The sequence below is a fragment of the Talpa europaea genome (genome assembly GCF_964194135.1).
Source record: "Talpa europaea genome assembly, chromosome: 7".
Taxonomy (NCBI): domain Eukaryota; kingdom Metazoa; phylum Chordata; class Mammalia; order Eulipotyphla; family Talpidae; genus Talpa; species Talpa europaea.
This window is the reverse complement of record NC_140074.1, coordinates 133,916,495-133,933,018: the sequence shown is the minus strand read 5'-3', so window position 1 is coordinate 133,933,018 and position 16,524 is coordinate 133,916,495. Positions and strand designations below refer to the sequence as shown.

Below are 16,524 nucleotides of genomic sequence, written 5' to 3'. Positions count from 1 at the left end.
CAGGCAGACTGACTGAGATACTGCTGAGGGGAGCAGCGGGTGAGGCAGGAGCAGTCTGCTGCGCCCTTTGGGTTGCTCCCTGGCCGGCCGGGGAGCAAACTCCTGCTGCAGAGGCTGCGGATTGCTTCATTGTGCGGTGCTTAACCCCTTGAGCCCCCAGGGAGGCCCCAACCTCCCACTCTCTTGAGAGCCCTCTCTGCTCCTTCCATCTGCTCGGAAAGTGCTGTCCCTGGGCGCTCTGGTCACGTGAATCGCCTTTCCCGGCCGGCCGGGGCCGTAGCCGTCCCCGTCCCTGCCAGGTCACCTTGTTTGTCTGCATGGCCGTTAGTGCCCCCGGCCGGCCGGTGTGTGTGTCTCCCTGAGCTTTGTGAGTGCCAGGAGGTGTTCGGAGCAGGCAGCTCCTTCGCCCCTGGCAGACTCCTCTGCCTCCATGGGGATGTGTCCTTGGAGCTCCCGCTTCCAGAGGATGTGGAGTCTGGGGTTCTGCCGGCACACCCCACAATGTGTCACAGAAACAACCAGAGGAACGCATGAGCATTTCCAAGCCCCCCGGGGTCCTGCCCCAGACACAGCTCAAAGGAACTGTCCTCGTGTTTTGTTCAGAAACCCCCGAGAGTTGCAGCGTAACCTCAAGAAACATGAACCATAGTTTGCTGTTCAGAGTTCTAGAGCCCGTAGTGACAGCTGAAATCTCACCCGCCCCTTCCCCCCACACACACGCCTTTCACAAACTACGCTCGGGGAGCCTCTGACAAGCTCGCTTTCCCTGACTGTTTTGTGCTTAGTCGGCTGTTTCCGCAGAGCCCGACAGCGCCCCCTGGCACAGCCGTGGGGAGTGTCCCCGGCGAGGCCTCGGCCGCTGCCCGGAGCTATTCCGAGAGGCGTCGGCAGCAGACTGTGTGGGCCCGGGCGCTCTGCTGTCCCGACCCCTGCTCTGGGCTCAGATGTTCTCTTTGTGGTTGAAAGAAGAGCTCTGGAGCCAGACTGCCTGAGGCCCCGCTGAGGGGCGGCTTCCCCGGCACAGCTTCTCGCCTCAGCATACAGGCTGGGAGGGTGCGGCTCTCCGAAGCAGCGGCCGCCAGAACCCTGTCCACGGGGATACCGGGCGCCTCCTTGGTGCAGCGGCACGGGGTGGGTGCAGGGAGGGGCCCCAGGGTACTGGGGTGTGCGCCCGGAAGGGGGCAGCGGGGCGAGTCAGGGCCCAGGTGGGTGGCACGCGGCAAGCTGCCAGGGCACGTGCAGGATGGAGAGCCTGGCCCCTCCTGAGCCTCCACACGGCCTTCTTGCGAGTTCTGGAACCCCACACTGGGAGTGGAGCCAGAAGGGGAGCCGCCCGCTCCTCTTCCCTGCCACTCCCCTCCGCCCAGCCTTGTGGGCTTTGGAGGAATGTCACCCTGGCCGTGGAGACAGCCACTGTGTGTGGAGTTGTGCTCTGGCAGGAGGCCAAGCGCAGGCTGGAGGGCCTCGGCCGGAGGCCCCTCTCCCGGGAACGCCAGGCACCGCCGGTCCCCCAGCCGCAACGGAACGCAGAGACCCTCACGGGAAGGAGCGGCCGGTGCCTGGTGTGACCGAGCTCTCGCTGGCCGCATCGTTGCTGCTTCGGTCTCATGCGGAGCCCGAGCTGCAGTCACCCTGCGGCCTCAGGAGCAGTGTCCCCAGCCGGGGTGCCGCGGGCATGGGCAGGGTCCTGTCGATGCCTGCACCGCTCAGGGTCTGCCTGCTGCTGCTCCCCCTTCACCACAGCTCCTTCGGGCCCCACGCGGCGCCAAGGCCGGGACATGATCTGCAGGCTCACGTGGGTCTCTTCTCCGCGACCCCTGAGCAGGCCCCTCCCGTCCGGCACGATGCCTCTTCCATTGGTTTGCCCGGCACTGCGACTTCTGGGCTCTATGGCAACTTGCAAAGAGCCGCAGCTGGAGCAGAGGACTGAGAGCGGGCGGGACAGCCCTGACAAGGCAGGCCCCAGGCCAGAGCTTCAGGCACAGCAGGCTGCAGCTGGGAAGCCCTGTGAGTGGGGGTAGGCCACATCCAGCACACCCGTAAGGGGAGCTTCTCACACCCCTCCAGCTGCCGGGATCCCGGGGGTCAGTGAGGTGAGGATGGTGATCGCAGCTGGTGTTTGTGGGGCTCTTGCCCGAGGTTTCAGGGCTGGCACCTGGAAGCGCCTGTGTCCAGGACCCCTGCCCTTCATCCTTCGGGCCCTGGGGTGTGCTCCCTGTGGGGAAGTCCCCTGCCTTGGTGGCTGGCAGGCCCATCGCCCCCACTTTACTCTGGTAAGACACGCCCTCCAGCGAAGTTTGTTTTCATCATCTTTGCTGAAATTGCGTGACCTTGAGCCAGTGTCTTCCATCTTCCGCGGCTGCCACCTTTCCATGCCCAGGGCTGGGAGGGGCCCGGCAGAGGGGGTCTGAGGAGCCTTGGGGGGAATGTTGGGGGGAACAGCTCCCCCACCCCAGGGGTTTGCGGTCTCAGCGGTGCCCATCTGGCGAGGCGGGTTGACTCCGTGAAGAACTGCAGCAGCGCCGCCCCAGGTTTCGGGAGCCAGCAGAGACATCGGCCAGGCTGTTGGGGGATCTGGCCGAGCTCTCAGAGGTGGCGGCTGCTGGGTGTTGCAGGAGGGACAGGCGAGGTGCTCGTTGCGCCCTTGGCCAGGCTCCAGAAGCCAGCGGCTGGCATCACTCAGCAGCCCGCACACCCGACAGTGTGATAGATAAGGACAGGCTGTGGCTGGTCAGGAAGGATAGCTCAGAGTGGAAGGTGCTGTCACCTGATAGCCGCCTTCAGGGTGACCCCCCACCCCCGTGTCATGCTTCCCCTTCTCCCTACTCCCTACTCAGCACTTGCCAGGGGGGTGGAGGGCAGGCACTTGCAGAGGTTGGAAAGGATTGAACACTCAGCAAAGTGTTTGTGCTGCATGGAACTGGCTGTTAAAGCTTGTAGTTAAGTGAGGCCACACTCTTAGTCCCCCTGAACCCCCCTTGGCAGCACGGTGCTGCCTTTGGTGCGGGGAGATGGGCAGCACCCCTTGCTGTGAAGGGGTGTGCCTTGGGCAAAGACCAGGCTGGACAGCAGGCCTGCTGCACTGCCTGCTTCCCGCGCTGGGGTGCGGCAGGACGGGCCGCCCCAGGGGCTGCTCTCACACCTGCCTTTCCTCTCGCAGCTGAAGCTGGAGGATCGCTCTGTGGTGCCCCGGGACGTGGTCCGGCACATGCGCTCCACTGTGAGTCCCACGTCCCCGCCCTGACGGGGGTGGCCTGGGGCTGGTCTGGGCCGGGCCCTGGCAGCAGGCGCCGTGCCCTGCGCAGGCTGGATGCCTTCTCCTCCCCAGGACAGCCAGTGCGGCACCGTCATTGATGTCAGCATCGACTGCGCCGTCAAGCTCATCGGCACCAACTGCATCATCTACCCGGTCAACAGCAAGGACCTCCAGCACATCTGGGTGAGCCACCACGCCGCCTCCTGCGCTGGCCCTGCCCGCGAGGCCTGTCCTGCCAGAGCCGCTCGTGGGGCTCTTCCCCTGCTTCTCTGCCTCCTCTAACACTTACTTTAAACAACAAATTTCCTTTCAGTGATTGATTTTTTAAATGATTTCGAACAGTGAGAAGTTGTAAGTCCCCGCGCTCCTGCAAGGCGCAGGGTCCACAGCTGGTGACATTTCTCTCCGCCTGCACGGCACCTCTCCGTCCCCTTCCCCACGCTCCTCTCTTGTCTTTTCCCTGAAATACTCGAGAACAAGCACAGGTGCGGTGCCCCCTAAATACTGCAGCGTGTGCTTCCCCCACACAGGACCACTCAGCCCCAGGTTAGGAACCAGCATCAACACAGACCCAAGGGGGTCCCCACCTCACCCTTTGTCCTCCTCTGCCCTGGGACTCCGCTCAGCCTAACATCCCCGCCCGCCTGGGGCAGCTCCCCAGTCTTGCATGGTTCCCCACCCCATGATGTGCCCTCTTGGGAACCCCTGAGCCTGGAGCTGACGCCTCCTCTCGACCAGCCTGCCCTGTATTCTTGGCAGGACGGCATTGGTCCCCCGGCCCCTAATGTCCAGGACCGTGCTGTGGCCCTGGACGCTCTGCCCCCGGTCCTGTGGGTGACTCCAGGCCACTGTAGTCACCGTGTACCCTTTGCTGCTGATTCTGCTTTGTGGGGACCTATTCCGGGGCCCTGTTGATAACCTGTTCCTTGTCAAGTCCCGTTAAGCCACCCTCCCAACCAGCCAGCACCCTGCTTGTGTGTTTTCTGGCCCAGCCCTAGAGTCAGCTGTTTCTCCAAGGCCCTGGCTCCTGGCAGAGGAGAATGGCATTTAAGGGTCCATGCACGTGCTAAGTGTGCTCCCCACCACTAGCCTGTTCGGGGCGTGCGCGCATGTGTGTGTGTGTGTGTGTGTGTGCACGTGTCCACATCCGATTACATATAGATCAAAGAACAGCTGGTCCCAGAACCTCTAGCTCCAGTTCAGCTCTGCGGTTTCTCTCCTCTCTGTGGGAGTGAGTACCTTCCCAGCAGAGTGCAGCTTGCCTCTCAGGCTCCTCGGCAGGTCTCGTTGCTGCTAGCTTGTCCCTGTAGCTCCCTCCCACCCCAGAGGGCCATGTCCTTGGCATGTCAGGCCTCTGCACAGCCGCCCCATGGCCGCCTCTGCACAGCCGCCCCATGTCCGCCTGGGACAGGAGCGGAGCGGGATGAGGCTTAGACCGGGGGGAGCAGGGTGGGAGCCGACAGTCGCAGTTAATGGGTACAAGCACTGAGTCTGTAGAACCTTCCTCCCTTGTCGCGGTGGGCAAAGAGGAACCTGTGCACTAGGGACCACCTGTGCCCTTCTCACACTCCCGCCCCTTGGCCCGCAGCCCTTCATGTACGGGGACTACATCGCCTATGACTGCTGGCTGGGGAAGGTCTACGACTTGAAGAACCAGATCATCCTGAAGCTGTCCAACGGCGCCAGGTACCTGCGCCGTCCCAGCCGGCTCCGCTGCTGGGGGAGGGGGAGGGGGCTGTTCCTTAGGGGCCGGTGAAGATAGGTCCACCTCCCGCCCCAGCCACCACCGCGGGTGGTCAGCTGCCTCCTCGACAGGGTGGCTAGCTGTCCTCAGGCAGGTCCTCGTCGTTGCTCCTGGCTTGGGGAAGAAGCTTATTTAGGGCACCTGCTAGGGGCTCATACTCTGTGGCAGACATTTTCAAGGCGGTAAGCGCTCAGATAGAGGGTTAGGGTCACCTTGTTTGTAGGGTAGTCACTTGTTCCAGCTCAGAGGCTGTGCATGGGCACCGGCCACATGGCCCCTCCAAGGGTCTGCAGACCCAGTGACGCCTCTGGCTGGTCCTGACCGACAGCCTCACTGGGCCTGGCCTGTTGGGTCCACGCCCTAAGGCTCTGTCAGTGAGCCCCAGTGGAGACCAAGACCGTTCCCTTCCAGATGCTCCATGAACACTGAGGATGGAGCCAAGCTCTACGACGTCTGCCCGCACGTCAGCGACTCGGTACCTTGGCTCAGCCGGGTGGGCTCCCCGGGGCTGGGGGCAGGGGCGGGCAGCAACCTCTCCTGCCCCTTCACCTGCTGGGCTGCTCACGAAGGGGGAGTGTTAGCAAGCAGCAAAACGCTGGCCGGCAGGGGGGCTTCCTGGAAAGGGGGTGGGGTGGCCAGAAGCCCTAGAGGCCTGGGTGTGGCAGAAAGTACCAGGATGTCTCTTTGCAGTTATGGCGCTTATCCCCACATCCTTTTAAAACTGCTGTTTTCCTGTCTTCACACGTTTGCTGTTCAGTACAGCATGTCGTAGAGCAGTAGCGTTTTGGCGCCATTGTCAGCCAGCACAGCCAGTGCATGACCACACAGGTTTGGGGACCACTGTCCCCCAGAGTTCAGGCTCTGCTGCACCCCCCCCTGCGGTGACCCTCAGGGCAAGGCTCCAAGCTGACGTGCTCCCCAGGCAGCGTGGCGGCCTGAGCTTGCGAGGAGCAGAGGCAGACGTGCCCCTGGCTTGAGGCGTGCAGCTCTGGCGCTCTAGGATTTGTTTTAGGGAATGTGGAGGCTCGTGGAGGGGGGTGCAGGTGTGGAACCAGCAGGGGCTGGCGGGGGAGGGGAAGGTGAGCACCCTCCCCACAAGACTCTGCTCACAGGACCTTCTTCCTGCCCCAACCCCTCAGGGCCTGTTCTTCGACGACTCCTATGGCTTCTACCCGGGCCAGGTGCTCATCGGCCCCGCCAAGATCTTCTCCAGTGTCCAGTGGCTGTCGGGGGTCAAACCCGTGCTCAGCACCAAGAGCAAGTTCCGAGTGGTGGTGGAAGAGGTGAGGACTGGGGCGGGAAGGCTTGGGGTAGGGATGTCCTCGGCCTCCAGGCCCTGTTGATCTGAGAGAGCTCTGGGGATCAAGGGAAGCCAGGCTCTGGCCAGAGTGACCGTGGTGACCGCCCAGCCCAACTGAGCCAGGCTAAGCAAGGTGGGGGAATGGCCAGTGGCACGTCCACTGGGCCCTGGACAGCAGTAGCAGTGACCCCTGGGGTGGGAGTGATGAGTCACTTCCGCACCGGAGCTTGAGGGCTGTGCAGCTCCAGCAGAGTGAGCTGTTGGGACCTTCTGACCGTGGCCCTGCCCTACCCACTGTCTCCAGGTACAGGTTGTGGAGCTGAAAGTCACATGGATTACTAAGAGCTTCTGTCCAGGGGGCACAGACAGCGTCAGCCCCCCGCCCTCCGTCATCACCCAGGAGAACCTAGGCAGGTAAGCGGCGCCAGCATGCACCCCTCCAGCAGCCCCGGGCCGTTGCGGGGGTGTGGGGGCCGGGGTGGAGAACCCCACCGGCCAGTCCCCGCTTTCTCCCCCAACCAGGGTGAAGCGTCTCGGATGCTTTGACCATGCTCAGCGGCAGCTTGGGGAGCGCTGTCTGTATGTCTTCCCAGCCAAGGTAGAGCCGGCCAAGATTGCCTGTGAATGTCCAGAAAAAAACTGCGCCCAGGGGGAGGGCTCTATGGCCAAGAAGGTATGTCCTTGGGGTTGGGGCTGGTGGGCGTTTGAGGAACTGGCCTCGCGCCATTTCCACAGCCAGGAAGGATGGTCTGTGCTCTGGGCCTTGGGGGGCAGGCCTGATGACTCTTGTAGGCCAGATAGGTGTGTGCCACTGCCACCCCCCACCCCCAGACCAGCTGCCTGGGGTCAGCCCGCCTCGGTCCCTGCGCTGCTCGCCATACCTCTGCATCCCCTGCTCTGCCCTCCAGGTGAAGCGCCTCTTGAAGAAGCAGGTGGTAAGGATCATGTCCTGCTCGCCAGACACCCATTGCCCCCGGGACCACTCCACGGAGGACCCGAGCAAGAAGGGGGAGGCCAAAACCAAGAGTGAGCCGGGCTCAGCCAGCCCCGAGGAGACACCTGAGGGCTCGGCCAGCCCCGTGGAGATGCAGGACGAGGGCCCAGAGGAGGCCCCCGAGGTGGGCGAGCAGCTCCCACCCTTCTTGCTGAAGGAAGGCGGGGACGACAGGCTGCACTCCGCGGAGCAGGACGCCGACGACGAGGCCGCTGATGATACGGACGACACCAGCTCCGTGACCTCCTCTGCCAGCTCCACCACCTCCTCCCAGAGCGGCAGTGGCACGAGCCGCAAGAAGAGCATCCCCTTGTCCATCAAGAACTTAAAGCGGAAACACAAGAGGAAGAAGAATAAGATCACGCGCGACTTCAAACCAGGGGACAGGTACGCCCAGGGGATGCTCTGCTGGGTGACCAACCCCTCTGCGGGCCACATGCACACGCGCGCGCGCGCACACACACGTGTGGGCACACAGTTTGCAGCCCCGTGGGTGTGGGGGTGCCCCGCAGGTGCCTGGGCTTGGCCCTGGTGAAAAGAAGAGATTGGGAGTGGGGTGGAGGGGGGGTGACCTGGACGCACGTTTGCTGGAGCCCTCCCCAGTGGGACCGTTCTCAAGGCCATGTGGAAGCTGTAAACTGAGTCACTCTTGTCTGGAGCTAAGCTTCCTGACCAAGCCCACAGGGAGGGGAGGGCTTCAGAGAGCCCCCCGCCCTCTCCTGGCTCACTGTCCTACCTCGCAGGGTGGCGGTGGAGGTGGTGACCACGATGACCTCGGCAGACGTCATGTGGCAGGACGGCTCGGTGGAGTGCAACATCCGCTCCAACGACCTCTTCCCCGTGCACCACTTAGACAACAACGAGTTCTGCCCTGGAGACTTCGTGGTAGACAAGCGAGGTAGTGCTGGCACCGAGGCTAGTCCTGCTAAGGGCCTGGGTTGGGCGGGGGAAGAGGGGGCCAGAGGCCCGCCTCAGGAGTGAGGGAGGAGACTCCCTTTGAAGATGGCACCCCAGGCTTCTTAGAAGGTCATGTTCCCTCCTCTGGTTCCCTAGTCCAGAGCTGTCCAGACCCCGCTGTCTACGGCGTGGTGCAGTCTGGGGACCACGTGGGCCGCACCTGCATGGTGAAGTGGTTCAAGCTGCGGCCGAGTGGGGATGACGTGGAGGTGAGTGTGGGCAGCCTCCCTGCTTCCCGAAGGGTGGGCTGTCCTGGGCTGGGGTGGGTCCCGGGGCTCACAATGGCCCATCCTGTCCCAGCTGATTGGAGAAGAGGAAGACGTGAGCGTCTACGACATTGCTGACCACCCCGACTTTCGGTTCCGCACGACCGATATCGTCATCCGCATCGGCAACACTGAGGATGGCGCGCCGCACAAGGAAGACGAGGTATCGTGCCCGGTCGGGACCCATCATGGCTTGGCTTCCCACAGCCCACGGCAGTGCAGTCCCTGGAGGTGCCACCAGGTGGCTCCAGGAGGCCAGACCTGCAAGCCCGCTGCTCTGTCCACCCGGTGCCTTCCCCAGGCGGGCAGCTGCCCACAGTGGAGCCACCCCCTAGTCTGTCACCTCCCAGACTCGCGCGCTTGCAGAGTCAGACTTCTGTCTGCAGCTGCTCCCTAAGCCCTGCGCTCCCGTCTCAGAGAGGCCCACTGGTGGTCCTGAGTGCCATGAGCGTGCTGGCGGGTGCTGTGCAGTAGGCAGTGGGGGTTGTAGGGAGCTGGGGAGTTGCCATCGAGCTGGCCTTTGAGAACAGGTGGCACACCGGGTGGGGGAGGGGCAGGTCTCAGGCAGAGGAGGAGCAGGAACAAGGCTTCGAGGCAGAAGCCCAGGCTGGGCATATCCGGAAGCCAGAGTGCTGCGAGTAGGGAGGGAGTTGGAGGGGGCTTGTATGGGGCGGGAGTTGGCACTCGGGTCGCCAGGTGGAGGAGCGTGAGCCCAGCGACGGCCAGCATCGCGGTGGGCGGACAGAGGCGTCCCACACTTGTGCACCATTGCGGCCTCTGGCTGCCATCCACATCCCTTCTCTCATCACCCCTGCCGCCTCTCAGAGGGACCCCGAGAGCTGACCCTGCCCCATTTGCCTTGTAGCCATCGGTAGGCCAGGTGGCTCGCGTGGACGTCAGCAGTAAGGTGGAGGTGGTGTGGGCTGACAACTCAAAGACCATCATCCTGCCACAGGTAAGACCCTGCCCGAGCCCGCTGCTCAGCTTGCAACTGTGGCAGCTGACAGGGCCTGATCCTTACCACTCAGGGAACGGGAAGATGGCCTCTGGGATCTTCTGGTGAGGGCCTGTCTTTTTGGGTGTTAGGGTCCCAGAGAAAGCTTGAGAGGAAGAACAGGTGTTTTGAAAAAAAAAAAAAATTTTAAGATTTATTTATTTATGCACACAAGAGCTGGGGTACAGGCCAGAGGTATGGGGGTCAGAGGAGTCACCAGAGACAGAGTGGGGAACAGAACAGGCAGACTGACTGAAACACTGCTGAGGGGAGCAGCGGGGAGACAGGAGAGGTCTGCTGAGCCCTGTGGGTAGCTCCCTGGCCAGCTGGGAATCAAACCCATGCTGCAGAGGCTGCGGATAGCTTCATAGGTTGTGCGTCTTAACCCCTTGTGCCACCAGGGAGGCCCCATGAACAGGTGTTTTGGATGAAGCCTGGGGTGTGTCGGGAGAACAGAGGGGCAGTCCACAGCTCACCCCACCTTGCAGACTCCCCAGGTTGGCAGGCTTTTGTAGATTTTCACAAACCTCCCAGATTTGCCTGGATCCCCGTGTCATTGGGCTGGAAGTGCTGGTTACTTCCTGGAGGAGACGAAGCCTTTCCTACCTGGGGACACTCTCCCAGGCAGGAGGGAAGGAGGCGAGCTGGCATGGTCCCAGCCGAGGGCCTGGGCTGTGGGGCCCTACTTGCTGCTGCTGCTTTGCCCCTTGTTCACGCTGATGATCTGTTTGCCCCAGATGAGACAGGGATGAGACAGGAAATGAGACAGGTTTGCTCCAGGGATGAGACAGGAAATGACACAGGCCTCTCCTGCCCCACCCCCCTCACACACTCCCAGCTCCCAGCATAGCCCCACAAAAGCCTCTGGCCTGAGTCCTCTGAGGTGGGCTGGGTCTGCCCTGAAGGGCCCGTGTTGCCTGGTGCCCACAGGCAGGGAAGCTGGAGCAGACTGTTGGCTTGGACTTCGGGATGTGAGACTGTCACCTCCCAACACAGCCGGGGGCGGGGTCGGTCAGCTCTAAGGGTCAGAGTGTCCGGCGCCCTCGGAACTCCTTCGACCTGCCCGCCATGTCGCCCCTCAGCACCTGTATAACATCGAGTCTGAGATCGAGGAGTCCGACTACGACTCCGTGGAGGGAAGCACCAGCGGGGCGTCCTCGGACGAGTGGGAAGACGACAGCGACAGTTGGGAGACGGACAATGGGCTGGTGGAAGACGAGCACCCCAAGATAGAGGAGCCCCCCCTCCCAACCATTGAGCAGCTGGCAGCCCCCGAGGAGGACAAGGGCGTGGTGATCAGCGAGGAGGCTGCCACCGCCGCCATTCAGGGGGCCGTGGCCATGGCTGCCCCTGTGGCTGGGCTAATGGAAAAGGCCGGCAAGGATGGGCCCCCGAAGAGCTTCCGGGAGTTGAAAGAGGCCATCAAGATCCTGGAGAGCCTAAAGAACATGACCGTGGAGCAGCTCCTGACGGGCTCCCCCACCTCTCCCACGGTGGAACCCGAGAAACCAACTCGAGAGAAGAAGTTTCTGGATGATATCAAGAAGCTTCAGGAGAACCTCAAGAAGACCCTAGACAACGTGGCCATCGCGGAGGAGGAGAAGATGGAGGCGATGCCGGACACGGAGCGCAAGGAGGACAAGCCCGAGGGGCAGTCGCCGGTGAAGGCCGAGTGGCCCAGCGAGACCCCGGTGCTCTGCCAGCAGTGTGGTGGCAAGCCCGGGGTTACCTTCACCAGTGCCAAGGGCGAGGTCTTCTCGGTGCTGGAGTTCGCGCCCTGTGAGTGAGCCAGCAGGGCCCGTGTCCCGGGGGGTCGGGGTCGGGGTGCCCGCAGAGCTGTGGGAAGCGCGTGAGGGGAGCACGCCAACAACTGCTGCCTGCAGGGGCTGCTGGGCTCTCCTTCAGGGCCTGACCCTCTCTTTCCCCTCCAGCAAATCACTCCTTTAAGAAAATTGAGTTCCAGCCTCCAGAAGCCAAGAAGTTCTTCAGCACAGTCCGGAAGGAGATGGCGCTGCTGGCTACCTCGCTGCCCGATGGCATCATGGTCAAGACTTTTGAGGATAGAATGGCAAGTGGCCTGGTGTGGGCTCGGTGTGGGAAGGGCCAGGTGCGCCGTGTGGGCGCTCACTGCCCGCCGGGCCCAGCCTCGGGCTTCTGGCTGCCAGAACTGAGGCTCCCCGAGGCCGCCCACGGCCCCTGCACGCAGGTGGCAGCCCCGTCGGTGACGGCAACTGGCAGGAGTCCCAGCCTGAGTCCAGACCAGGTGGCTCCTTCTTCCCTCCCTCCTTTTACAGCTTAGTTTAAAAGTACGTAATTGTCACCTGAGTGTATTCTTGTTTGTGAAAAGTTAGAACTTTACAGGAAAAGCGAGTTACCTCGGGTGATGACCTCGGGCTTGGGTGGGCCTCCTGGACGCCCGCGTCCCGTGTTTGAAACCCTTGCGCCTGGCCGCCAACTCGTGCTGTTTCTGCACGAGCAGCATGTCCTGGTCACATCTGTGATTTGCTTTTTTCACTCAAACGGTGATTTTTTGAGTCCTCCCAAGGTTGATGCACATTGACCGGCTGGTCCGTGCCCTTGTGGCCACAGAGCAGAGCGCCTCCCAGGGCCGCCTCCCTCCATGCTCCGCTCCTCAGCACGGTCGTGCGGCCAGAGGCACTGCGGGTGCGTCCTCGTCCAGGCAGGAGAGGGCAGCCCCCTTCTGTCCACCACCTTGGCCGTTCGGCTGCCTTGTGATGGGCCGTGCTGTGCGCTGGGCACCGTGGACACACTGGGTTTGAGTCTGACCGAGGCCCTGGCTCCCGCCAGCCCTGGAGGAAGGACCTGAGCCACATGGCGGCCTGTGGTGGCCGAGGCCACGGGGCAGTGCTGGGATCGGGGCAGGGGGGCAGCTCGAGGTTCTTAATGCTTTTGGTGTTTGGAGTTCTCTTGGGTTATGGTAAAATCCCTTTGGAAACTCCAGCCTGTCTGAGCCCTGAGGAGAGGAGAGGAGAGGAGATAGTAGTTTTGTTCTGTTGTGTTTTTCCCAAATCCCACTCGGCAGGAAGGGAGTGCATTGTCCTGAAGTCCTGAGGGTGGCCCCCGTGAGATGTTCGCAGAGGGCCCGGGCGTGCCCTCTGCTCACTTGTTTCCGGCTCACCACTCCCACCACGAGCCCGCTGTCCTGCAGGCCCCGCACGAGAGTCGCCCTGATGACGTAATGGAACTTGAAAATAATGATGTCTGAGGGGGAAACCTGGTAGGATAGAAACCAGTTTGGGAAATGCCTCTTATGCCAGCAGTTGAAAGATACCACGTAGGGCCGCACAGAGATATTTGCATTTAGCTTCTCTGTTGCTGCCAGTCTCTGGAGTCCTGGGGTTTCACTCCCCCTCCTGCCCCATCCCCATGAGAAGACATCTGGAGAAGAGTGGAACCCCACCCGGGGGGTGAGGCCCTGCCAACCTCAGCCCTCTCCCCCCCTTCCCTAGGACCTCTTCTCAGCCCTGATCAAGGGCCCCACTCGCACCCCCTATGAGGATGGCCTCTACCTGTTCGACATCCAGCTCCCCAACATCTACCCGGCCGTGCCACCCCATTTTTGCTACCTCTCCCAGTGCAGCGGCCGCCTAAACCCCAACCTGTATGACAATGGGAAGGTGTGCGTCAGCCTGCTGGGCACCTGGATTGGAAAGGTGAGCACGGCGCCAGAGCCTGGGCGGGGGGGGGGGGGGGAGAGCCAGCCTTGAAGACGGGGCTGAAGGTGCTTTGTGTGTGTTTCAGGGGACAGAGAGGTGGACCAGCAAATCCAGCCTTCTTCAGGTGCTCATCTCCATCCAAGGTATGCTTGGGGTGCCAGGTGGTAACCGGCGGCCGTGGGGGGGCACAGTGACTCTGGCCTAGGCTCCCCTCGCCTGCCTACCTGGACCCCTGGGGAGCTGAGCTCCGGCTTCCCCCCACCCAGGTCTGATCCTGGTGAACGAACCGTACTACAACGAAGCCGGCTTCGACAGCGACCGGGGCCTGCAGGAGGGCTATGAGAACAGTCGCTGCTACAACGAGATGGCGCTGATCCGCGTGGTGCAGTCCATGACCCAGCTGGTGCGGCGGCCCCCCGAGGTGTTCGAGCAGGAGATCCGGCAGCACTTCAGCACTGGTGGCTGGCGGCTGGTGAACCGCATCGAGTCCTGGCTGGAAACCCACGCCCTGCTGGAGAGAGCCCAGGCGCTGCCCAGCGGGGTCCCCAAGGACAGCAGCTCGCCAGAGCCGCCAGCTGCGGCTGAGCTCTCGGACTGCGGCCGAGAAGAAGCTGAGGATGGAGGACTGGCCCCTGGAGAGGCCTCCCAGGGCTCAGACTCGGAGGGCGGCGCCCAGGGCCCGGCCTCAGACGGCAGGGACCACAGAGACCAGACTTCGGAGGCAGCGCCTGACGCCTCGGTGCCGCCCAGTGTCAAACCAAAGAAGCGGAGAAAGAGCTACCGGAGCTTCTTGCCCGAGAGGAGCGGCTACCCTGACCTCGGCTTCCCGCTCTTCCCGCTCTCCAAGGGTTTCGTCAAGAGCATCCGGGGCGTTCTGACGCAGTTCCGGGCCGCTCTGCTGGAGGCCGGCATGCCCGAGACCACAGAGGACAAGTAGCCGCCCGCCGGGGAGGAGCCGCAGAGGCCGCCAGCCGCCGCCCGCGCTCCCCGCCCTGGAGTCTGCCCCTGTCCTTCCCCACCGTTCCCAGTGCAAGCCCCCTCTTTGCCCTCTTCTCCTCAAGGTGAGTTTGATGCTGAAGTGCAAGAAATTTCTGGAGATGCTGCCGTTTCTGTTCAGAAGCAATCTTCCCGCAGGCGCCCCCCGCCTCCTCGGTGGCAAAGAAAACCCGAGCCCCGTTGCTGATTTTCCACTCGTCGCCTCAGGCGGAATGTGCCGGCACTTCCTGCCGTCACCATCTCAGGTCGGGGGGAGTGTTCGAGGGCCTGCCGTGGGGCCTCCACGCCCGGGGGCCGGTGGGTCAGCAGCGGGCCGAGTGGACGTGCCTTGCATGACGTGTGTTGCTCCAGCGATTCCCCGGGTCCCCTTCCGCCCGCGCAGCTCCACTGTCGCTCCCCTGTGTCCCCGGCCCTCCTGCCGCCACTGCCACCGGATGCCCCGGCCCCCAGCGGGGAACTGTCGCTGCCGTCACCGACTCCTGGCTCGGTTCTGGCCCACAGGATAGTCCTCAGGGCCGTTGAACTTGCTCTCGAAGAGAGGCTGGGGCCGGGCTGGGTTCAGGTGACACCCAGGAGAGGTGGCGGCCCGTGCTAACTGCGAACGGGGAGTGAGGACCCCCGGCTGCGGGGGAGGAGCAGCTGGAGGCGCCTGTCTCTCCTGCCCTGGGTGGTCCGGGCAGCGGCACTTCAGGCCTTCAGGCCTCACCCCTCGGACTGAAGCGGATGTCTGCTCCCTGCTCAGCCTCGTCCCAGGGCCCCAGGAGGCAGGAATAGCAGCCCTGAGAGGCCAGGGCAGGTGCTGGGGCCTCTCCTTAGACCACGCCCTCCTGGGTCTGACGCCAAGGGGCATGGAGCACACAGAGGAGCACGCCAGCCCCCCTGCCCCCGGGCTCCCCTTCCCCGCTCCACCCGCCGCCCTCTCCCGCCGCCCTCTCCCGCGAACACAAGGCCTCCTCAGTCCTCGGCTAGAGACTCTGCAGGCTCCATCTGGGGAGGTGCCGGCTGGGGTCCTCCCCTGCAGAGCAGGCCCAGAGGTTTACAAGTTTTCTAGCTTTTGATAATGTGAAGCTCCAGGTTGAGAGGATGCCGTCGAGCACATTGCAGCTATGTAATTTTTGGTGTATGTATGTAATATTTAAGGTTGAAAGAAAATAAATCTCAAAAGCAAAGATATTAACTATTAGAAAAAAAAGACAAAAAAAAAGCCAAAGCATGATGCGTCTTGTCGGCCTTAAGCTGGCTCCACGCCCGCGCCGCCCGGCCCCCGGGGCTGCTGCCGCGGGGAGGACGCACGAGCTGGACGCCCGCAGCCCTCAGCCCTCAGCGCCCAGAGCCAGAGCCTCGCTGAGAACGCCCGGAGCGGCTGGCGGGCGGCGGGCCGGCGCGCGGCGATGTGATGCCCACTGCTTCCGACGTCTGTATAAAGTGCTGTGTGATTCGACTTTTTTTTTTACTTGCTTTTTTTTTTTTTTTTTTTTTTTTTTTTTTTTTTTTTTGGTTTGGCTCATTACAATGTACAAAAAGACAAGGTGGCACCATTAAACCTGCCTCTGCCATTCATCTGGGCTCCGTGGCCTTTCTTCCTCTCTGGGCACCGCACCCCTCTCCCCAGGGGAGAGACCCTGGGGCCGGGCCTGGGCAGCCACTCCTTCCAGGCTGGTCCCAGGCCTTCTGCAGCTCAGCTGGAGAAAAGGGCCTCGGTTCCCCTCACGAGGCTCTGCCCGCAGCAGCTGTGGCCCCCGGGCCGAGTGCCCAGCACAGCCCCTCCCAGATACAGGGGGATCCGGCACGCCAGCACTTGGCTGGCTGGCTCTCAACAGAACAGGCGCCCGGTTAGGGGCGCTCTACTTCTAACTCATGGCCAGCGCTCCCCTGTAAGGGCAGGGCGGGGCAGGGCAGCAGCGACTGGACAGGGGGAGCCCTAGAGGCCTCCCTGGAAGGACAGCAGACTCGGGAACAGCTGCCTGCCGGTCTGACTTGCTCCTTGTCCGTGTACCCAGGGCCACTCGCTCGGACACTGTTCCTTGTCGCCGAGACTGGCCTTGGGGTGAGAGTCTTCGAGCCTCAAGTCTTCCCACGTGTGGGGGAGGCAGCGGGCCAAGTTCTTCGGCTTCTCCGGGGCCAAAGGTGGGGTGGCTGGGCCAGGGCACCGCCTCCTCACGGCCACGGATCCCTTCCAGAAGCCGGTGCCACACATCATCCAATTCAGGAGGCACCACTGGGCATCCTTACAGTTGAGTTCTAGAACCCGGGAGGAGCAAGTTCCCCCTCCTCCCCCACCCCGGATAAGAGCAGCAGGCTGGGAATGTCACTTTATTTGGATCTGATTCATGGGGTGGG

The 16,524-nt window shown here is 62.8% G+C and overlaps 1 protein-coding gene across 1 annotated transcript in view; it reads left to right on the top strand.

The window, feature by feature from the left end:
- The window catches only part of UBE2O (ubiquitin conjugating enzyme E2 O), a gene marked incomplete at both ends in the record, with an annotated part of 44,733 nt that extends 30,608 nt beyond the window's left edge, over window positions 1–14,125 (top strand). Inside the window, 17 exons of the mRNA XM_084239444.1 lie at window positions 3,161–3,220; window positions 3,329–3,439; window positions 4,845–4,942; window positions 5,412–5,475; window positions 6,140–6,283; window positions 6,605–6,714; window positions 6,823–6,973; window positions 7,209–7,681; window positions 8,038–8,192; window positions 8,348–8,460; window positions 8,552–8,680; window positions 9,383–9,472; window positions 10,594–11,290; window positions 11,443–11,579; window positions 12,982–13,185; window positions 13,274–13,331; window positions 13,455–14,125. Coding sequence (XP_084095570.1) covers window positions 3,161–3,220; window positions 3,329–3,439; window positions 4,845–4,942; window positions 5,412–5,475; window positions 6,140–6,283; window positions 6,605–6,714; window positions 6,823–6,973; window positions 7,209–7,681; window positions 8,038–8,192; window positions 8,348–8,460; window positions 8,552–8,680; window positions 9,383–9,472; window positions 10,594–11,290; window positions 11,443–11,579; window positions 12,982–13,185; window positions 13,274–13,331; window positions 13,455–14,125 — 3,465 coding nt within the window. The remainder of the gene's footprint in view (window positions 1–3,160; window positions 3,221–3,328; window positions 3,440–4,844; window positions 4,943–5,411; window positions 5,476–6,139; window positions 6,284–6,604; window positions 6,715–6,822; window positions 6,974–7,208; window positions 7,682–8,037; window positions 8,193–8,347; window positions 8,461–8,551; window positions 8,681–9,382; window positions 9,473–10,593; window positions 11,291–11,442; window positions 11,580–12,981; window positions 13,186–13,273; window positions 13,332–13,454) is intronic.
- Between the last annotated feature and the right edge of the window lie 2,399 nt (window positions 14,126–16,524).